The sequence below is a fragment of the Crinia signifera genome, chromosome 7 (genome assembly GCF_055691185.1).
Source record: "Crinia signifera chromosome 7, ASM5569118v1, whole genome shotgun sequence".
NCBI classification, from domain to species: domain Eukaryota; kingdom Metazoa; phylum Chordata; class Amphibia; order Anura; family Myobatrachidae; genus Crinia; species Crinia signifera.
The window spans coordinates 85,996,758-86,020,786 of NC_139223.1; the positions used below are offsets into that span (position 1 = coordinate 85,996,758).

Below are 24,029 nucleotides of genomic sequence, written 5' to 3' on the forward strand. Positions count from 1 at the left end.
GACATGGCTTAAGTCGAAACCTGAAATAGGTCGACATGCCTAAGGTCAACATGGAAAGTCGACATAAGCATTAGGTCAGTTAAAAGGTCAACATGGGTTTTTAACTTATTTGGACCCAATTGTCGACATGGTTGACATGGACACCGCATCGCCATGCTTCGGCATGGTTCTGTTCTCCCTCCATGCCCTAGTGCATGTTAGAGCATGAAATACCGCCTGTAGGCACAAAACAAAAAGTGAAAAACCCATGTTGACCTTTTGACTGTTGACCTAGCCATAGTCAACCTAATGTTTGTGTCGACCTTCCATTTCTCCATTAGGCATGTCGGCATATGCCATGTCGACCTTCAGTGGTTTGGTGTGTCGACCTAACCACTGTATACCCATTTTAGAAAGAGAAACCAGCATATACAGGAGTGAAAAATTGTATGTCATTTACGGTTTCAGTATATCTCACCAATAGGGAAACATTGTACTTGCGTTATTACCCGTTTTTTTTCTTCTTAAACGATTGATTTTTGTAATTGGAATAAAAGGATTAATATAAGTGAAATTGCATTGACACTTAAAAGGTTCACACAGCAGATGATAGAGAAGGGAAAGGCAGGAAAGAGCTTATACGATCACTGCTATTGTATGTGCACTTCAGCAGTGTCTTCCCATCACAATCCGCTATATCTCTGGGAATTAAAGTCTCTTAGATCAATAGTATTTAACATAAATAAGCAAACAGAATGAATGAATGTCCATGTACACAAAGGACACATGAATACAAAACGCATGACCGATGGGCAGGATGCTGGTGGTCAGAATACCAATGCTGACATCCCAATGCAGGGAATCCAGACAGAGGTCTGGTAAGTATATTTACATTACCCCTGCCTTTTTTTAACCCCTCCCCAACATAGCCTAAGCTTCCCAGCTAGTGCCAAACGCTAGCACTCCTGCCCTACAGCCTGACCATTATCAGTGCCTAATTCTAACCCTCCCTCCCTGCAACCTAACTGTAGCCCCCCCTCTGCAAGCTAACCCTAAAGTCTACCACTGATGCCTAAGCCGCCCCACATACTTATGATGGGGATGCTGGCAGTTGAGGTACCAATGTCGATGTCCTCTTTGATGTCTGGATTCTGGTAACGGCATCTGTGCTGATGGTCGGTATTCCGGCATCAGTATTCTGAGTGCCGTAACCCCATCTGCCAGGATGCTAACTGCATCCCAGGTCACAAAGCAAATAAAACATATATGAGTTTTTGAAGGTTTCCTTCTTACAGTATTCAGGTATTTATCCAAATTTATTTCTATAGTGCCAGCATATTATGTTGCGCTTTATAACTAGGATTAGGAACAAAACAGTAATACCTGTAAATCCAGAGACCAGAATTAAAAGAGGTAAGAGGGCCATGATCCCAAGTTTACAACTTTGTTTTAATCACAGCGCTAGGGTGACAGAAGCTCTGATAGAAGTTTTCTTATTATGGTATTTTGAAAACGTTATAATTATATTGAGATTACAAAAGCAAATAATCTTTACAAGTGGGGACAATTGTAACAATCTACGAGTTTGGTGGATGTGCGAGATGCCGGACGAACTCGGACGTTGTTTAAAGGGGCAATCTCTTACAAGGCATGGGTTTGCTATTTAAATAATTGCCCCTTTAAAAAAAAGTCAGAGTTCAGCCAGCATCCCGCACAGCCACCGAACTTTTGTTTTATATTATTATTATTATTATATTATTAACAGTAAATGTGTCACAACATGTTGATAAATTACAGCATCCAACCCATTACTTTAGCTACAATATCATTTAAACACAAACAGAAAATCAATTGCTAGTATGGAAGCCAAGAAGCTTCAAAGACACAATTGTGCAAACATGATACTTCTGGAAATAGGAGTTAAGCTTTTATATACTCCCAGTGCTTATCTGTGTGACGTGAAACATCTTAATGCTAAAGTCAAGATTAGTAGAAGAATTCACAATAAATCTGTACTCATAAATCCACACAATAAGAATGGGCTATATTTGGCATGATCTTAAATCCTCCTTGTAAAAACTTCCTAAGAAAGCATCAAAATGCAGTGAACAAGCCTTTATTAATTCACACTAAAATATGAAAGAATGTAAATAATACTTAGAGAATTAAATAAAAGCTAATATTTTCATTGTGAAATACTTGCATAAACATATTGTAGAATGTAATAGTAAAAGTCAAATTGTGAGTCACTTATAATATAAAATGTGTTCTTTACTATCCCTGCAAGAAACAACATTTGCAAAGCATATACAAGCATTGGTCATTCTACTACTGCTGCCAATGCTGAAAGCGTCCATGGTAATGCGTAATCTGTGATAATAGTGTGCTGACTGACTGACACCTCAGCTAAATATTCTCTCTGCCTCGGTGTCTGCTACACTAATCCTGACAAATGTAAAATGGCAGTTTCTACACTGGATAGCACAATGGCCCTTATTCTGATCGGTGCGGATATTCCCGCATTCTTACGGTGCGGTCCGCACGCCACGGTGTTTTGCCGCGTGCGGCCATCGTCCGTAGAAACGCCCACGTGTCCTCCGCATTCGGACGGACTCACTCTTTAAGAACAGGGCGTGTTTACGGACGACATACAAACCATGCGTGTGCGGGAGAAACACTCAGATTCTGCACGGTATTACAGAGTATGCTCGGGAATACCGCATCCGAACGGGAGCCAAGCGGTGCTACCGCACGTAAGCGGAGTATTTACGCCAAACAACCCACTATTATGTATCTTCTGCAATACATCACATGACCCACTTATTCAATTACCTATCCTCATAAAAAACTGCTTATTTGGAATTGGAATCAATTAGATGCCAATATATCCTTACAAGCATGCCTAACACATGCATTGCACACATTAACCCTTACAGCAATTGAAGTGCAATGGTTTCAATTAAAGCACTGACAAGCGTTCTATTAGTGAGTAATGAGTAAAGGAGTAGATTCTATTGGGTTCAGGTGTTAATGGTTGTAGTCATTAGGCGTACGTTCGCCTAGCGCATGAACGAGTGGTGTCCGCAAAGCAATAGTACACTTGTGGACACCGCACATTTCTGCCCTTTTTGATCGCGTGCATTCGGAGTGGTTTCCGAATGTACGCCCCCCAACATAAGTGTACTCCCCCGTGTCCGCCCATGTTTCCGCCCCGTTTTGCCCACTTTGAAACTACGCCCATGTGTCATTCCGCATGACGCCCATAATACGCCCCTATTTCCCGAATGAGAGCGGTGAACAGTTCTGGACGGGATCTGGCCGAACTGGTACCGAGTCAAGGCGTGGCACATGCGCGTTGCGTTCTCCACGCATGCGCAGACGCCGTAAACACGCGATCCGAAAGTATGCGGTAAAGTCCGCGTCAATCAGAATAAGGGCCTATGTTATGAAAGGAATACTCGATACTCAGTTAAGAGGTGATGACAAGGCCTGAGGGGGGATAAAGTGCAAGGTAGAGAACACCGTAAAAATAGAAACATGGGGAGATAAAATGAAATGACGACTAAAGCCACACTAGAAAGACACAAAATGCAAGGATATTATATATTTTTTGAGACAATACTGTGAATATTCCACAATGCCAAAAAATGCTCATAAAATGCACATTTTACAGTAAAAGAGGGCTCCGCCTATAAAATATGTTGAATCATTAGACAAAGGATTCAAGGACAGGGATCTTTATTATAATTCTATCAAATTATGATGACACATGTATATTTTGTATATTTGGCACCTAATAAGAGTACAGTAATTAGTACTGTATGTTCTGCTTTGCTTAGTGATAAATATACTATTCAGCCATGTACCAATATTCCTCCTGTACACTCAGGTGCAAATGCAGAGTTGTACGCCACATCTGTTTTGCCGAAGGTCCTTCAATTCCTAGCATTGTGAATGCCCCATATCAGAGCATACAAAACTAAGAACAACAAAAGATGATTCATTAGCCCGCAACTCCATTGCAACTCCACTTAAGGAATAATTGGGTGGAAACATATGTGGGCTATACAGAGTTTTGCACACCAAGATACACTGTACATCTGATTACAGATACATTTTTTGTCCAGGTATAGGAATCGTGCAAGTGCGTGGTGATAGCAAGCATAGTGTATGGCTAGGGCTGGTGTTGTTACTCTAAAGCAGGGGTGGGGAACCTTTTTTCTTCCAAGGGCCATCTCTAATTGGAAAAAAATCAGGGGCCATATTATTATTATTATAATTTCATTTATAAGACGCCACAAGTGTTTCGCAGCACCGTACAAAGGAACAGTACAGGGAGACAAAACTTGGCATAACATTGAATAAATAACAAAAATAGAGTACAAATAAAGAGCGCCACAGTTCAATACACATTACAGCTTAAATATAAGTAGTGAGGACTCAATCAACATACAACTAGAGGCTTGAGGCCAATGATGGAGATGAGTATGCGGACGAAGATGGTCACAGATTGTTTGAAATATAGGAGAAGAGAATATGTGAAGAGAAGAGGGCTTTGACAACAGGAGGGAAAAGGGCCCTGGTTGGAGGAGCTTACAATCTAGTAGGAAGGGGAGACAGACAGATTACAGGAGGTGCAAGCAAGTGGGTGGTGGTTAGATAGCAGGATGTAAACAGGCAAGGGGACGGAGAACCATTTAGGCAGGACTAGTTTATGCAGTGGAAGGGTACGCTTTGATGAATATGTGAGTTTTCAGTGCCCGTGTGAAGCTTTGCAAGGTCAGGGAGAGTCTAATGGAGCGAGGAAGTGTGTTCCATTGAAGGGGTGCAGCATAGGCACAGTCCTGTACTCTAGCGTGGGAAGCAGTGAGATCAGGGTGGAGGAGAGATGAAAGTCATCAGCTGACCGTAGAGGCCGGGAGGGTGTATGAATGGAGACGAGGTTAGAAATATATGGAGCAATGGAATTAGAGATGGCCCTGTATGAAGTGAAGTGTGAGGTGTTTGAAGAAGATTCTGTAGGGGAATATCTAAATTAGGCACTTAAAAAGTACCCTGTTTTCCCTGTCCCACGCTCTGGCTGCCTGCTCCGACTCCCCGTTCCTTGAATCTCGGGCAAGCAATCTGGTGGGGGCGGACCAGTCAAACTAGCTATGGGACCGTTGGGTTCGCCACCCCTGCTCTAAAGTATTAACTGTATAAGAAAAATATATAACACTACATTTAGATCTGTGAATGCAGCACAAATAATGGTGTTAGAGATTGTATGTGCTGCTTTGTGTCTTGAGAAAAAGTAGAGGAAGACTGAAAAATTTACATTGATGGTCTGTTTATTTTCAAATGCCTCATTGACAGTAGCACATCCCTGCCTCACTGACAGCAGCACATCTGACCAATTTTTTCTTTTTTTATGTCAAAACTACTAAATATGTCAAAGGACGACATCAATCTTTACCAAAAGATGAGTGGTACAATGATGATCTATTCAAATAACTTAAACAGGACTATTTGTTTGCCTATCCTCTATGCTGTTCACCCTATATAATTTTTATATAGAACCATTTCATCACAACAAGGATCAATTTATAATATAAAAACATTTAGAATACATACATATATATATACACACACATACCCTGGGTGGTTAAATGCACTCGGACTCACACATACCTATATCAGCATGTAACCACCCAATCAAGAGTTAAGTATTAATTGCATATTAAATATTCGGTACTTGTGTAGTTTCACGGCGGCAGCTTGCATAGTTAGCGTAGCGTCCTGTCAGAATCTGCGTAGTGTTCCCGCAGCCAGCGTAGTCAGCATAAGCGTAGTCAGTCAGAAGTAGCATAGTGTTCACGCGGCCACTAAGCGTCCCTGTCAGATCCAGCGTAGTGTTCCCGCGGACAGCGTAGTCAGTCATCAGGTACATTGTCTCAGAGTTACATTGAGGTCAGTTATGGCTGCTGAAAAGCTTACTATTTTTAACCTGCCGCAGACGGAGGAGGAGTCACAAGTTTCTCCCTGAGACCAAGACCTGTCCCAATGGCCACCCTATGCGACTAAATCTGAGGCAGCGGATGTGGCGCTGCCACATCAGACGCTGCAGCAAAAGGGTCAGCGTCAGGGCCACACAGTGGTTCCGTGGGTGCCATCTCACCTTTGTGACGCTGATTCGATTAGTCTTTTGTTGGGCAGAGGAGCTCACCAGTATCACCTTTTGTGAGCGGCATCTGTCCATCTCTCAAAAAACGACAGTGCATCTACAACAATCTGATGCGGGAGGCCTGCACCATCGACCTAATGTCGCAGCCCCAACGATGGATTGGTGGCCCAGGCAAGATCGTCGAGGTGGACGAGAGCCTCTTCGTTCAAAGGAAAAGCCATGTTGGACGTATGCTGCCCCAGCAGTGGTTGTTCGGAGGCATTTCTAGGGAGACCGGTGAGTGCTTCACCACAGCAGTTGAAAGACGTGACGCCACCATCCCTGGCTGCCATTGAGAAGCACATCGAACCGGGGACAACTATCTACTCCGATTGCTGGCATGCCTACAACACAGAGCAGCTGGAGCTGGCAGGGTACCACCATGCTCGGGTGAACCACTGGTACAACTTTGTGGATCCGGAGACCGGGGTTCACGCCCAGAACATCGAGCGCCTTTGGGGATATTGCAAGTGGTGCAACAAATGCCAAAGGGGCACTGCGCGCCATCAGCTCGACTCCTACTTGCAGGTGTTCATATGGCAAAAGACTGTGGGCGCCGAAAACGCTTTCAAACATATACTTAATGCGCTAACCCTGCTCCCCCAGGCTGAGAAAGGCGACGACGCAGATGCAGAGACAAGTGCATCAACTTCTGATGCTGTTTCTGCCAAAGCAGATTGAGAAGAATGACTGATTTATTATTTTCTTTTCTCATGATTAATTGATTTTATTGTTATTTGTTAATGTGATCTTTTCTGCTTTATTATTAATTAAAATCCAGTTAACAGTTAACACATATTGTCATTACTGTCTCAGATGTATGATATGGCAGGTGTGAATGTGTTCCTGAAACACCCCCACTATCCACAGCAGCCCGAAGCGTGGCGAGCACGCGGGTGCCGGACGGGGTCCCGGCAGTCGGGAAGCCGACTGTTAAAACACCGACGGCCGGGTTCCCGACGGCCGTCGGCTATTTTCCCTCGTGGGGGTCCACGACCCCCATAGAGGGAGAATAGAATAGGTGGCGCCATCGTGCCCGCAGCGTGGGGAGTGCAGCGAGCCCGCAAGGGGCTTTGTTGCGCTGGCCACGCTTTCTGACACCGGCCAGTTGGGATCCCGACGGATGTGGATTACCTTACATATAATCCGTGTCCGCTCACCACACTATATAAAATCAACTCCACGCCGACGTGGATAGTGGGGGTATGAAAAGGTTGGGAGGACGCGTAACGATAGTGTGGGTTTGAAAATGAGGCATGTGCCAGTATGTAACATGGAACACTGGCAAATGCCTCCCATGCTTTGCGCTGCCGTGGATAGTGGGGGTTTCAAATGGAGGCTTTTGACAGTATGTAACATGGAGCACTGGCAAATTCCTTGTTCATTGTGAATGAGACGCACTTGCGTACGCACACCCTCTTGGACAGGAGACGCATGCGCTACAGAACCCCAAACCTTGTTGGCAGGGTTATTGTACCCTGACGCAATAGCTACTCAGATGCAGGAGCGTATCATTGCTGGAGCATCTGAGATGCTCCTGCATCTCAAACAGATGGAGCGCCTCTCCGCCGGCGCCAGCATGATCCCCTCTCCGCCTAAGAGAGGGGATCATGCTTGCACCGGCAGTGTGAGAGAGGCGCTGACTAGGCTTGCCAGGGACACCGGGGACAGAGATGCAGCTCCAAGCAACACTTGTGTAGTTTCACGGTGGCAGCCTACACTGCTACACGTCGGCAGCCTACGCTGCTAACGTATCTTAGGCTGCGGCCGTGAAACTACAGAAGTAAGGCAGCCGTTGGGCTACGCTGATAACGTAGCTTGGGCTGCCGCCGTGAAACTATACAAGTAAGGCAGCCGTTGGGCTACGCTACTAGCGTAGCTTCAGATGTAGCGTAAGCTGCCGCCGTGAAACTACACAAGTACCAAATATTCTAATATATTATAGCATAGCTGTGGTTCTCAAGCTTGGTCCTCAGGACCCCACACAGTTCACGTTTTCCAGGTCACCCGACAGGTGCACTAGTTACTGATTGACACATTATAAAAGATCCACAGGTGGACCTAAGTATGTCACATGATTCTGTGAGGAGACCTGCAAAACATGCACTGTGTATTATATATAATATATATTTTCAATATTTAAGGTGCATAAGAAGAATGTACTGACTACAGTATTTCAGTTTACAGAAAAAAAGTTTCATATGAGTGGATATCAAACTTTTAGATGGCTGAAAGAGAGGACAGCCCCCTATGTAAGGTCACAAGGAGAAGACACTGGGAATTACAGTAAATGGGATATTCAGCAAACCTTTCAGTACCACAGTTAAACAATTAGTGCCCCCAAACATTTACACTACTTGCTCCTTGAATGCACAACATTTCTACTCTCAGCTACTGTTTCACATTAATTGCAGGAACACGGTTTACAATAACAAATAATATTAAATATGAAATAGCATTAAACAACAACTTAGTAGTAGAGAGAAAACGTTTACTTACCTTCTGATTTAAGTCTTGTAGCCAATCAGAATACAATTATATAAAGTACTGAATTACTAGAATATATGTTTTTATATACAATCTGATTATGCGGACCATTATTTTCATTGTTATTCTACACAGAGAGAGTGTGGGTGAGATCATTAGCTGTACTACTTACACTGAGCGTCTTGTTGTAATTCCAAATCTTCATCTTGCATATGTCAAACTCACATGACCTGGTAGGATTTCGGATAACAAAGTAAAGCTGCACAGGAGGGTGGAAAGGACACATCCACATGAAACATTCCTTTGTAGTCTGCAGAAAGAATTGCTATTCGTCAAGGTGGGTATTTATTTGCATAATTTTACATATTAAAATAATATGTATATATGTGGAAATGTGAAAAATACAATGTGAGACCTACAGTAGAAAAGAGCTGAATAAAGGGAAATAGATTTGTAAAGACACATTATTTTCTATTGCTTATGGTAATGCCAACCCAGGACTGCAGAAGAGGCCATAGCCATAGCAAAACAAATGTAAGCACCTGTACATCTTCTTCTTGTGATGACAGAACCTATAACTACATTCATGATAACAAAGTAACCAGTTATTTCAGTTTATAATTCTGGCACGTTCAATTAAAGTGCAGACTACAGCAGACAGGAGTGAGAATTCATTAAGTATGCAGGAGAACAATGGTGTGCTGTCACAAAAACCCTGGGAAATGGATCCTAGGTGATATCCAGTATTAATACTAGAATCGGTAAGGGATATAAAAAATGTTAAATTATTGTTATTGTTGTTGTCTGTCCAAAGCTCACAACACAGCAAATAATTCAGATCTCAAATGCTTCCCCCCTCTCCATAATGATTTTTATGCAATTCTTGTAATCAGATAACAAAAGGAGATATGAACACAAGTTGACCCATCAGAGTCTACAGTACAGTACATCAGCTATAGGAAACCTTATACACTTAGGCCCTTATTCTGGTTGACTCGCTCTTGTGTGAATACGCACTGTGGAACAATGTTTTGCATATGCGCATATGCAGCAGCATTTCTGGGCATGTGTATACGCTGGGTGCATGTGAACTATGCTAAAAGTCGCTTCGCTGGGTGCACGCTAGATGCCTTTTGAGCAGGGGGGGGGGGGGGGGGGTTGGGGGGAGGGGTGGGGGCATGGGGTGCCGAGCAGGCTAATTGGCATATGTGAACGCCCAGTGTTTCATGAATGTTCCCATGAAAACACTGGGTGCACACATGCTAATGCGTTCATGACGTACGTGCGGGGGCAGACAGCTGACATAACAAGATGTCAGCTGCCCGCCCAATTCCCTGGATTTTTTACATGCATACTGTATGTACGGGTGATCTGGACCACCCTTACATATGCGTACGCCTTCACCATCATTCGACCATCGAAAGATGGGGAGGTTCCCACTGGCATGCGAATGGATGTTTATGTTAAACATCCTTTCGCATGCCAGGCGAACAAACCCGGTGTGCGAAGGGGGGGGGGGGGGTGTACCACCATTGGCAGGGCAGGTTCTGGTTGACTTGCAAGGGTGCGAATTAGCGCCTGAGCGAATAAACCAGAATAAGGGCCTTAATTCCAGTAATATTGCACAGGCTGGTCCTTTATACAAGCATTCCAAACTATAACAAGTAAATATGACAAGAGAGAAGGAAGGAGCTGGGAGATGCAGGCCAAGGCATGGAGGGCCACATGTGACCCCAGAGCTGCTTGCTGTCCGTCACTGGTCATACTGATGTCATTAATAACCATCACCTACATTACTACACTATTTATTTACTTATATAATATATACTTATATATTATTATATAGAATACTTATATATTATTATATAGCGCAGCATATTCCATATTCAAACAAATGAAGCAGCCTAAACAATAATGGGGCAGATGTATTAAGCCTGGTGAAGAGATAAAGTGAAAGGTGATAATGCACCAGCCAATCAACTCCCAACTGTTATTTTTCAAACCGCTGATTGGCTGGAGCGTTACCACCTTCTACTTAATCTCCATTTTAGCTCTTCATCAGGCTTAATACATCTGCCCCACTGCCCAATAAAGAAAAGTATACCTACTACTACTACTACTACTACTCCACATATTTTACAATAACATTTATCTGTCTTATACCTGCAAGATAATGGAGGACAAAAGTCTAATTTGTTTCTACAGATATGCACTTTCAGCCATACTGATCTATTGGTCCATTATTATGTGATTTCCATCAATATGACCCTACCACAAGGTGATGAAGCAACCTGCATCCTCGTGTAGAGGAGATGGGGCCTTATCACAGAAGTCATTTGTAATCCAAAACACAAAAATGTTATTGTAGTAATCAGTTGGAAAATCTACTAATACCCCGAAAAAACAACAACTTTAGCAATCCACTGGAAATAAAATTATATTTTAAATGACATGGTATGCTCCTTTAAGGTACTACAATAAGAAGAATCAATTGTGATGTTATCATTCCCTACAGTAGTTAGTGGTGTACACATATTGGGCGTACATGGATGGTCATTCAGGTGTGGAAGCAAAGCAGCCATTTTGTACGCATATCAACCATGAGTATGCATGCATGAGTATGCATGAGTTGCAGTGCACACGCACAGCAAGAGGTTTTGAGTGCAGTTGCAAAAAGTTTTTAGGTGCACAAAAATTAGGTGATTTAGAATGTGCAAAAAGTCAACTGTTTCAGCATTCAAAAGTTTTTAGCAGCACGCCCATTAGTTTGGTGGGGTTTAGCCGCTGTACGCAGCTATACATAATGATGGTAATATGCATGAAATAAAGATCAAACCCTGCTTACACACTGATTGGTAAAAAAAAATAAAAAATACCTGCTAACCAACCTTTTTGGCGTTGGTGCCTAACAGTTGCTACTGTATGTTATGTACTGTATGTAGTGCCTGATTCGGAGTTAGTTGCAGTTTTGCGAAATTTTGCAAAACTGCAACATGCAGCGCCAGGCTGCCCCAGCCCAGGGCAAGGGTGTCCCACTTGCGATGAACAGCGAAGCACTCAAACAGTACCAGCTGCCGCCTGGCAAAGGGTGGCCATGTTCTGGGTAGAACATGGCCAAACACACCCCCCTTCCCCCCGGGTGGCCCGGACATGCCTACGTTACATAACAAGGATTATAGATTGTATTGTAAACTGGAAATTTTAAGCAATAGAAAAAAAATTGAGCTTACAGTACCTGACATTTTCCATTAACCAAGCAATGAAGGTCTCCGGGAAAATCAGCATTCCTAATGTCCACATCATGAGGGGAAACATATATTTTTTGATTGTCTACATCAAAGAATTGGACTTCAGTTAAACCAACGCTGTAAGGATTTCCCCAATTGGATATAATTTCCACTGTAATGTATACTGCATCTTTTACTGCAGGCTGCAAACAAAGTTACATGCACAAAAACAAATTAACAAAAAGAGTAATTATGTAAATGTAAAGAGCACTGAGAATCTATACTGTACTGTGCACTAAAGCAATAGCATAGCACTTTTCTTTTAAAACTTGTAGTATTCGTTTTTATTGAGTTTTTATGAGAATACACCTAATTAAAAAAAAAAAAAAAACATCCACAAATCTAACAGATCTGAGATAGACATAATAGTTACAGGCGATATGCAACAATTCAGCATCATATGACAATGCACACAATTAAAAGATGTATATTACAATCAGGATACACGGAATACCTCTAGTGCGAGGAAATAGTCATACAACCACCTGATGGCGCCATTCAGGTTTGATAACTCAAAGATATACAGGGTATATAATAAGAGATGATATGCTTATTAGAGTGTACAAAAACAAACTGTATTAAGTCCAGGTATACTTGTAGCATATCTAGTCATAGTCCAAAAGTATACAAATAGTAATGTATATCTAAGAAAATATAACAAAACCCCAAAACAAACCATCCCAAAAACTGCCCAAAGCAAACCTCCCCATAACCCCCACCCTGCATAACCTAACCCAACCTAGAAAATTCCCTTCTGGTTTGGGTACCAAGAAAAGAAAGGAATAAAATCCCTTCTTCCTTTCCTCCTGAGATACCGGGACCACTACTCCCTTGACGAGAATTGACGTTGCCACCCTCAAGAGGTGTTAGGAGAAATCTCTTTGGAGGAGCACCCCTAAGATTTATCCTGCAACCCTGAGAAATGATGGAGAGAACCCAAGGGTCCGAGGTGGAGATGTTCCACATATCTCGAAACTGCAGTAGGCGACCCGCCACTCTGATCCCAGAATGGGGAGCCTCCGCCCCTTCATGCTGAGGATTTATCCTCACTCTTGGAAGGGTGTTTCTTAGCAAAGGCCCCAAAAACGGGATCTGGGTGCCCTCCCCTTGCTGGAGGGAAACTTTCCTCTTCCTGCTTGTCCTCTATTGGATGCCCCCCCAGACATGAGGAGCGAAAGGACGGCCTAAAAGCCCCAAACTTAGACACCGAGTACTTAGAGATTATGGTCAGGAAAGTGCTCTTTCCCCCCCGTGGCTTGTTTTATAATGGACTCAAGTTCTGCCCCAAAAAGAAGTTCTCCCTTAAAAGCCAAAGCTTCTAGAGACTTCTTGGATTTGCTGTCAGCTTCCCAAGCTTTAAGCCAGAGAGCTCTCCTCGATGTCACGGAGGTGGCTGACATTTTTGACGCCATCTTGTCGCCTTCTTCCCCAGGTTCACAAACGTACTCTGCAGCACACTTAAGGTTTTCAGCCAAGGCAAAAGCTTCAGAGTCAGGATGGACATGATTACATAAGGTATCAGCCCATTTCATCATGGCCTCGGATACCCAAAGCAGAGGTAATAATAGGGCATGAGGTAAAGCCCACCCCTTCAAACACAGCCTTAAGACAGCCATCAATCTTTTGTCCACAGGGTCCTTAAATACAGCACCCCCTTGGACCGGTAAAGCCGTGGATTTAGACAACCTGGCAACAGGCGCATCCACCAGAGGGGTCTTTTTCCATAATTGTACATGCTCCTCTGGCATTAAATACATGTTTGCAAATCTTTTAGGCATGAGGAGCCTCTTATCAGGGGTCTTTCATGCTTCTCTCAGTAGAGCTATCATGCCCTCATCCGAGGGAAAAGTAACTGAATCTCTGTGTATTTTCTTGAATACACAATGAGCTTGCACTTAGTCCTCATCTGATAGATTCAAATCTGCTTAATTGCAAGAATCAAATCCTCAATACCAGGGACAGAAGATTCAACTTCTTCCCTCTGGTCCCAAAATACATCCTCAGCGCACACACCTTCCTCATCAGAATCTAAATTCAAGAGGGGAGGTGTAGATAAGGGATGTCTAGGAGAAGTAACCTCAGGGGTCTTGGCAAGCTGTTCCATAAATGCATTCATTTTATGATCACTCTGCACAGTGTCTTGCATAATCTGCAGTATAGCTGGGTCTCCCTGAGATGGGGTAATAGAGCCCACAGACAGTTGAGAGGGGGATAAAGGGCCAGGGGATTTTACAAGATCATCCCTTTGCCTATTTAAAGCCTGCACCAAAGCATTCATAGATCTCCCCAAGGCAGCCGCCCATGCAGGTTCAGGCTGCTCAGGCACAAATCCCCCTGATCCATCAGTTCAATTGTTAATTTAACACCACAAAATCTGCAGTTACTTAACATGGCAGGTGCTCCCTCCCAAGAGCAGCAGCACTACACCTTTCTGTCATAATTACACACAGTGCAGAATGTCAGGCATCTGCACAGAATAATGTAACAGTATAGTTATCTGTCTGCGCTGCAGCAATGGTCCCTCAGCGGTCACAGGGAAAGCGCTGCCCACGAGAAACTTCCACTCTGATCTGCAGTGTAAATCCTGCTTCAGCTCCGCAGTGTGGAGAGAAAGGACACCAGAACAGAGAGCAGGAAGAGACCAAGTCTCTGATTCAGCGGGGAAGGAAGCCTATTGGCACCTTTTCCCCCCTTTAGCCGCTCCTACCAAGGGTTTCTCCTCACCTTCACTGTCTCCCCTCAGACTGGGACCACTTGGAAGCATCCAGCTACGCTGGACTCCTGTAATAGGCATCAACTCCATTTCTGGATTTCTGCCTATAAGCCCCTGAAAATGGCAGCGCCATAGTGGGGGGTCCATCCCCCAAAATCCCCCCCTAAGCAGGAAGCAGGTTCAGGACTCACCCCAGGGCCCAGGAAACCTCTCTTCCTGGAGGTTAAAGCGCTGTGCAGAGAGGGCAGACAGCGTCCCTCTGCACACAGAGAGCTGACAGGAAGCACTTATGTCAGCCTCTGCTGCGCTCTCAGTGTGCATAAACTTCCTCTGGAAGTTACACACTGTGTCTGCACTAACTAGTGGATATTAATAAACTGACAAACACCTAGCTACTCTAACACCAAACGGCTGCAGCACGCAGCCAAGTCAGCACAGCACCCACTCTGGTGGGCACCTAAAACAAACTGAGGAATTCTGGGATGCAGAAGGGAGGAGCCTGCCTCTCAAAGAAGTCAGCATAGGTGCCAAGCTCCTGCGGACCCTCCTACATCCAATGGTTAGCTGTCACCAGGATGGACGAAAGATAAATAGTTATTTATAACCTGAGTTAACATCATCTTGTCTGTCCTCACTGAACCATTTTATTTAAATCTTCCCCTGCCATGGGTCTAAAAAGGTTAATCATCAATATACTTACAGTAGTCTGGCACAATGTAACAGAGTGTTTTCTAGTGCTGCTTGGGGTCTAGCAAGATCTTGAAATGTTGGAGCAGCGGTGCCTGCTGGGATTGTCGGTGTCACTGAGGCAGGGACTCCCAGAAAAGAAGATCTGTGAAAGCAGCGGCTGGCTCTGCCGCTAAGAATGTGATTGTTGCCACTGCTGCCGTTACAAGCACTGCTAGGGTGGTAAGAGGAAATATGAATGGAGCAGAGTCACCGAGGCAGGGATGCTGGGAAGAGGAGATCCTGTGAGAGCCACGGCTGGCTCTTCCGCCAAGGCTGTAATTTTTTCCACTGTTCCCGGTAGCACCACTGCTAGGGCGGTAAGTGTCAATATGAATGGAGCTGAGGCCCGAACCGGTTACAGACTTTTAGCTAAATATGAGCAAAAAAAATTGGTGTTAGGGAAGGAGGAGAGAGGGTTGGTGGCCACTTCTGTATTAACCTAGGGCGGCTGGAACCCTTAATCAGGCCATGATGATGATGATGATGATGTTATAACAGGATGTAACTAACATTCTGGTGATTGGGGTGTCACCAGTCAAGACACTAGAGAAGTTTGTCCATGGAATCAAGGCAACTATCACAATTCTGACACTGGAAACCCAAAAACAAGTATGCCGGTAGGGTTAGACGGCGGTGGGAAGAGAAGAGGGAGGTTTGGCATAGGCACTACCATGTGGGTTAAAGTCAGATGGTAGCTGTGGGGGGACTTGGGAGTTATAAATATAGACAAAGAGAATAGCCCATCAAGTATGCCCTACATGCACACAGTAGACTTAATATTTTTTGGGGAGCCAACTAACCTACTGGTGTATTTTTTGTTTGGGAAAGAAAAATCCATGCAAGCACCGGGAGGACATACAAACCCCAAACCATTAGAGTCATGGTGGGTTTTGAACCCATGATCTCAGATACCTGCAAAAGTGTTCATGAATTGCTGAGCCACAGTGGAGGAAAGCTTTCTCTAAGGCAGTCTTCTTCCATATTCCTCTCTAAACATAAGTCATAAGAACATCATCTCCAAACTCATATAGTACTGCTACGCCTGTTATACCCACATATCAGAAATGTTTCTTTTGCTAAACACTATGTGCCTGTTTGAATGAGGAGCTTCACATCCTTCCCCCCTCTTTCTTCCTTGGCCGTAACCTCACTTCCCCCTAATAGTTCTATGCTATTCCGGTATTCAGGTATGTGATGTAATGATTGGCTGGTGATAAAAACCAGACAAGTTATCACTTCACCAAGCTTTATAAATCTACCCCTATATTTCTTATTTGACAAATCGAATACTTATGTCAGTTAGATGGTTATTATCCTCTTGGAGTACTTTCTCTTACATTCAACATTATATATTGAGCTTCTTAGAACCCTATGTCTGTATGAATCTCCTCCATTTGTTTGATTGATTATCTGAAACACCCAATAGGTAAAAAAAAAAAAAATTCAAAAATCATCTCCTCCCACTTTTGAACCCCCAGAGTCCCTTTGCCACTTTCAACTCCCTCCTCTGTCCACCCCTTCCTCACTCTCTGCCTTTGAAAGTGCCACCAACTTTACATCTAAAATGGACTCCATAGATCAGATCCCACAAGCTATACCCACACTACCCATTCCACTTCCATCTGACATGTTTCTCCCTAGTACCAGTTATGGACCTAATTTGTCCTCCGCACCTATCCTCTCCCCTCTTTCATCCTTGCTGTAATTCTCTTTTATTTATATGGCACCTCAAGGATGTTGCAGCCCCTAACAAAGCATATAAACAAATGTGCAACACGATATATACCTTATGCATCGCACAAAAACAAATAGTGACAGAAAATGCATATGGGTTGTTAATGCAATGTGGAAATGAAGTCGGTGTTTGGGGTAAAAACATGCAGTTTTTGGGGGAAATGTCAGATAAAATGCAGGCGCGCCCAAGCGTTTTAAGGGAGGCTCTCCACCAGTCTAGTTTTACAATTCTCTTGTAAGTTTACACGGGGCAGGTTTTATTTTTGTCTTGGCGGCCGTCATCTGTAAATTTGCACAATAGCTTTCAGGGCCGACTCAGGCCCTTTGCCCATTGCTATCCATTTCCAATAGGGCAAGCAAATAACAAAAAAAATGTAAATAAGCAATCTTTCCGTTTTCTCTTGAAACAGTTTACAGACCATGTCGTATTTGTGCGGACATATCTTTGGGTCTGAGGTGTAACAAGCCATACTGAATCTCCATTAGTCTCTGGTACTATAATGGCAGGAGAGGGCTGTCAGAGCAGTACTATTTTGGGCTGCATGTTTTCGTATTGTTTATGAGAACTGCTATTGGAACAAGAACTTGCAGTGTAATAACCAGTCAGCAAGCACTGGGCAACCATTAGTCAAACCGCAGCCAAGTGTAACACTAACTAAAAAGAATGACAGTACATTTCAGGTGAAAAATTGTCTTTTTTTCCCTACACCCCAGCACAACTGACAGGTCATTAGTTATACACTTTAATATTGCAGGGATATCGGAAGTAGTTATTTAACTTGTGAGCGCCAAAATGTAAATGTGCAATACTTTTTATAAAAATGTAAGTCCCAAACAAACCTCTAAATGTTTTAGGTACATTTTAAAAATGAAATGATAAACATGTTTCATGCACTGTTTTTGCAAGATATATTTTAGAAGGATTGGATAGGCAGTGGCTCACAAAAGTATTCAGCACCTTAAAAAAAAAGTCAAAAGATTTGTCTGCATTACAAATGTAAACCTTTTAAAAGTACAGAAATACAAATCATGTACACATTAATAAAGGCTGAAGATAAAAATATCACCACTGAAGATTTGATATCTATGCACACAAATATGCAAAGCACAGTGGGGGTTATTCTGATTCAATCTGAGAGGCACAATCGCTCTCTAATGGACAAAACCATATGCACTGCAGATGCTGCTGATGTAACATGTATAGAGAGAGTTAGATTTTGATGGGGGTGTACTTCAAACTGATATCTACTGTATATTGCAGTGTAAAAATAAAGCAGCCAGTATTTACCCTGCACAGAAACAATAAAACACCCAAATCTAACTCTCTGTGCACATGTGACATCAGCCCCACCTGCAGTGCATATAGTTTTGTCCATTAGAGAGTGATTGTGCCTTTCCGAGTGAACTAGGATAACCCCCAATATGACTATATGCTTAATGCAGGAAATGTTGGAGTGATCTCTCGTATTATATAGGTTTTACCACATCTAACCTAAAAAGTCCAGCTCTGCATGGAGGAAGTTACCCAGCAAGCATACCTGCATTCGGAAGCACATCTATCAGTCTTTCTAGGTTAATAATGCTGTGGTATTAATAACATAACTCATGTGTGGGGAGTGCAGTTATTTCTCTTCTACAGCACTTTTGGCAAGAGTTCACAGTCCTGATCTAACATGTGACATGTGGTATTAATATTAATCCTAGAATCTGATCTTCAACTGTACCTTGATAAATAAGCAATATGCTGTATTCCGAGTGCCACAAAGACAGCTACTTGTAAAGTTTCCATTCCTCTCATACTAAACAAACTGTAGAGGTCCAAAGGTCTATAGAATTTTTTTAATGGACACAATTGGGAGAAAATATTCCATTGCTGCCTCTTCCCTAGTGATGAGCCAACATGGCATGGATTTCAGTATAAAGGTGTGTACACACTAGGCATTTTTTACACAATAAGCACAATAACGATATAATGCAACAACATTATTGTGTTTCTCGTCTAGTGTGTAAAATGCGTGATCCCCGTGGTTAGGTATTGATGATGGGAAATTATATCATGGGATATCGCCAGTGAGAGCCATGCTACGGAATGCAGCATGGTCCCCTTCTCCACCCATCCCCACCATTGCTCATCATTGACAAGTGTGTATGCACTTGCAGATTCTGGCTACCCCGCTGGGTCTTGTTAATCCTATTATAAAGAAAGCATACAGTATTTGGGGAGAATCGAAAGTAGACTAATGCATTTCAACAAACTATCACTAATGTGCAGGGACAGGCATACTTTTTAAAGACATTTACTTCGGCATTTGTGACACTATTATTATTTACCTACTGCACCTTATTGGATACCGGCTATGTTCTTATTCTGAGTAAATGTAAAATTAATTCAAGTGAGAAACTGAAAGCAAAATGCAGTAACATTCTGATCACGCTGGGGACTTTACTGTCCTACATCGGCACACACACAATCATTTTACAAAGAGTTTTACAAAATGTTAAAAAAACAACACAAAGGACTACTTACAGCTGTCATTGTACAGCAGAGAGTATTAATTAGTATATACATAAATATCCATAATATCTAACCTTACCACTGAGGCATGCGGATAAGTCTTGTGGCATTACCTACATGAATTTGAAGTTGTGACAAAAATGCTTACCAAATTATAATTCAGGTTGTCTGCCTTTGGGTCATTATAGGAAGAAGAATTGTTATCAATGTTCTGGAGAACTTTCAGCAATTTCTTCTGTTGACTATATAAGAAGGAAAAATATATCGTCACACTTTAATTTTAGTACAATTGGAAAATATTTGAAATATTTTTTTATTTTTTTTTAACCCTAGGAATGACTTAAACTGTGGCATATGACAATGTCCTCGGTTCGGTGGACATAACATATTAGTGACATAACAAACTCTACTTTTCTATGTGAACCATTAGAGTTGTAGGCAAGTATTCAATGCCGGGGGTGAGCGGTGACAGCGAAAAAGGGCTGCCTGCTCACTGTCACCACTCGCCCCCACAGTATTCAACAGACACCCCCCCCCCCAATATGCCGATTCCCCTCGCTCCAAAAACAAATCGTCGTATTTTGCTGCTGAAGCAGCGAAACCCGTGGTGAAATGCAGCTGGTTCGCTGCATTAGCCGTGGGTTTCGCTGTTTGGGGGAATCCTCGCCGTCCTGTGACAGTGAGGATTTCCCGAGACGCCGAATAAGGCGATCGGCCGGCGAAGTGGTTAAACAGCGAGGATCGCTGGTTTTCAGTGATTCTCACTGTTTAACCCCCTCGCCGGCCGCGGGGACCCCCATTGCACACAGCCTGTAGTCTTAACTGTAAGTCACAGAATTCTCACAGTCAATAGACCTCCAGCAGGAAGATGGACAGAATGCTGGGAGTAGTAGTGTGTATTACTTAAATCCAAATCCTAAAAGAGCAGTTACAAAATGCAAAAAGGTAATGACCTCACATATACACAGACAGATATATCAAATACACTATTAATAGTACCTTAGTTTTGTTAACCAGCACTTGAGAATGAGGACGCTATCCCACAATGGACTAACAGGGATGACAGCATGTGGAAAGGGGTCATTGGTGCTCCCATAGACATGCCCTAACATTGCTAGACATGCCCTAAACCTAATCTTTTTTACATCTGTCTGAACATTTCCGATTTCGGAAATATCGGCCAGCTTGACCGTCAGAATTCAATCTTCCAAAGGACGGAAACGTTCAGATGAGAAATTGGGTAGGGTCAATAGTCACTAATCCTCCATGGCAAGGAGACAACTACTCTTGTATTGAGGTATTGCCGGCATATGGGTTTACAATAAACCACCCTTTGATTATATTCAAGTGGGCATATCTACTACCGCTACTGGCCAATTCCGCCATCCTGTTTAAACAAACCAAGGCTTTGAGAACTGCCAATTTGTTAACCAACACATTTCAATACCAATCCCTCCATTTCTGGAGAGACTCTATCGCCCAATGAGTTTTCATTTCTATTAAATACCACTCCGGAGCTGGTTATAACAGATTAACATCATCTGTTTTTTCAAAGTAGATATTGAGGAGCTGTTTTTTATTTGTTTTTTATTTGTTATGTTATATATGCATGTTTAAGTCTGTATACAGTGATGTTTTATAAATCAGATTTTCTATTGATTGCATCAAGTAAATAAATATATATATATTTTTTAACTATAATTCTTTCAGTTGTGTGGTGCTCTCTTTTACAACTACAGAGCTCTCTCTCTCTCTCTATATATATATATATATATATATATATATATATATATATATATATATATATATATATATATATATATATATATATATATATATATATATATATATGTACAAGACCTGCACTCTCACCCACACAATAAGGTAACCGCTAGGGTGCCGTATAAATAGCAGTGTCCAAGAGGGACAGTGCTATGTAAATACAGTGACTCCCGTGAGGGAAAACAGCACTCACCAGACTTCACAAACACCAATGGTATAATGAAACAGAGTGTCCCAGGTTTAATAGTTCTTACGTGGAGCCTGCCGACGTTTCGGTCCAGCAAGGACCATTATCAAGGCAGAAAGTATCCAACCGTCCAACAGCAACAATTCAGCAGCAAAAGGGGTAACAGGGTCCCTGTTACCCCTTTTGCTGCTGAATTGTTGCTGTTGGATGGTTGAATACTTTCTGCCTTGATAATGGTCCTTGCTGGACCGAAACGTCGGCAGGCTCCACGTAAGAACTATTAAACCTGGGACACTCTGTTCCATTATACCATTGGTGTTTGTGAAGTCTGGTGAGTGCTGTTTTCCCTCACGGGAGTCACTGTATATATATATACATATATATATATATATATATATATATATATATATATATATATATACACACACATATGTACACTTGATTAAATTGCTCTGTAACCATAAAATATTTACATATAGAGTCAATCCACGGACCATATTTACATATAGAGTCAATCAGGACTTCATCAGGGGCAGTGAATAAATCTAGAGGCAATACATCCTCAATTCTAAATGAAGATGGTGTATCCTTTTGTTTAATACAATGGTATACTGGTGTTGCCGTAATTGGTGCAGTTTAAAGGCTGCAATGATTGATGGTAGTTTTTTAGACCACCTATTTGACAAATGAAAAAAGGCTGATGGCTATTAAACCATGGCTGGATCTAATATTCTCCTATCACCAACAAGCTGATATATCCTCTCTAAGGGCCTTATTCTAGTACACTCTTAGAGGCAAATTCCTTCTTAGCTGGACAAAACCATGTGCACTGCAGGTGGGGCAGAGGTAACATCTGCAGAGAGAGTTAGATTTGGGTTTTTTTTTTTTTTCAAAGTGAGATCTATATTGCAGTGTAAAAATAAAGCAGTCAGTATTTACCTTGCACAGAAACAAAATAACTCACCCAAAGCTAAATCTCTCTGCACATGTTAGATCTGCCCCCCTGCAGTGCACATGGTTTTGTCCAGCTAAGAAGGAATTTGCCTCTAAGAGTGAACTAGAATTAGGCCCTAAGTGAGCAGCGCAGTGTATCACAGGTCCTCAGAGAGGTTTTTTTCTTTTAAAGACATAAAAGAATGCCTATGGTTGCCAACAGTAGAAGCGCTGTATTACGCCCATGGTTGCCGACAGTAGATGCACTCCATTCTGCCTATTAATACAAGATGGTGGAGACTGCGCTGTAGACTACATGGGTGGGGGTAGCTGCTGAGTATTAAAATTGGGTACACTATAATACCTTACGATTGGAAATCTGTACAGAGAGTGGCATTCTGCGCTTTTAGGAACAATAATAAAGTGATAACTCAAAAGATCATGTATAAACGTGTTTATTTATGTAATCTAAAAACACATGATATCCAATACAAAGGAGCGATAAGGTAAATTAAATGTCAATCACAAATATCAATAAAAAATAAATGAATATATAAATAGGTTAGTGTGACTAATACTGGTATACACACACAGGGAGGTCAGCGTAAGGCGGGATTGGTATACTCGCAAATACAGATGAACAATCTGATGCATTACACCCATTGTTGTCGACACTACAGGCGCTACTCACACATAACACCCACAGCTGCCGACACTAGAACACCCACCGCTGCCGACAGTAGAAGCGCTGTTCACACATAACATCCACAGCTGCTGACAGTAGAAGAGCTGCTCACACATATCACCCACAGCTGCCGACACTAGAACACCCACAGCTGCCAACAGTAGAAGTGATGCTCACACATAACACCCACAGCTGCCGATAGTAGAAGAGCTGCTCACACATATCACCCACCGCTGCCGACACTAGAACACCCAAAGCTGCCGACAGTAGAAGTGCTTCTCACACAAAACACCCACAGCTGCCGACAGTAGAAGAGCTGCTCACACATATCACCCACAGCTGCCGACACTCGAACACCCACAGCTGCCGACAGTAGAAGCGCTGCTCACACATAACACCCACAGCTGCCGACAGTAGAAGAGCTGCTCACACATATCACCCACAGCTGCCGACACTAGAACACCCACAGCTGCTGACAGTAGAAGCGCTGCAAACACATAACACCTACAGCTGACGACAGTAGAACACCCACAGCTGCCGACAGTAGAAGCGCTGCTCACACAACACCCACAGATGCCGACAGTAGAAGCGCTGCTCACACATAACACCCACAGCTGCCGACACTAGAACACCCACAGCTGCCGACAGTAGAAGCGCTGTTCACACATAACATCCACAGCTGCTGACAGTAGAAGAGCTGCTCACACATATCACCCACAGCTGCCGACACTAGAACACCCACAGCTGCCAACAGTAGAAGTGATGCTCACACATAACACCCACAGCTGCCGATAGT

The 24,029-nt window shown here is 42.8% G+C and overlaps 1 protein-coding gene across 1 annotated transcript in view; it reads right to left on the minus strand.

The window, feature by feature from the left end:
* KATNIP (katanin interacting protein) overlaps window positions 1–24,029 on the minus strand; it is a 131,326-nt gene that overhangs the window by 61,173 nt on the left and 46,124 nt on the right. Inside the window, exons 12-14 of the mRNA XM_083153410.1 lie at window positions 19,795–19,888; window positions 11,904–12,098; window positions 8,841–8,978 (exon numbers count right to left, since the gene is read on the minus strand). Coding sequence (XP_083009536.1) covers window positions 8,841–8,978; window positions 11,904–12,098; window positions 19,795–19,888 — 427 coding nt within the window. The remainder of the gene's footprint in view (window positions 1–8,840; window positions 8,979–11,903; window positions 12,099–19,794; window positions 19,889–24,029) is intronic.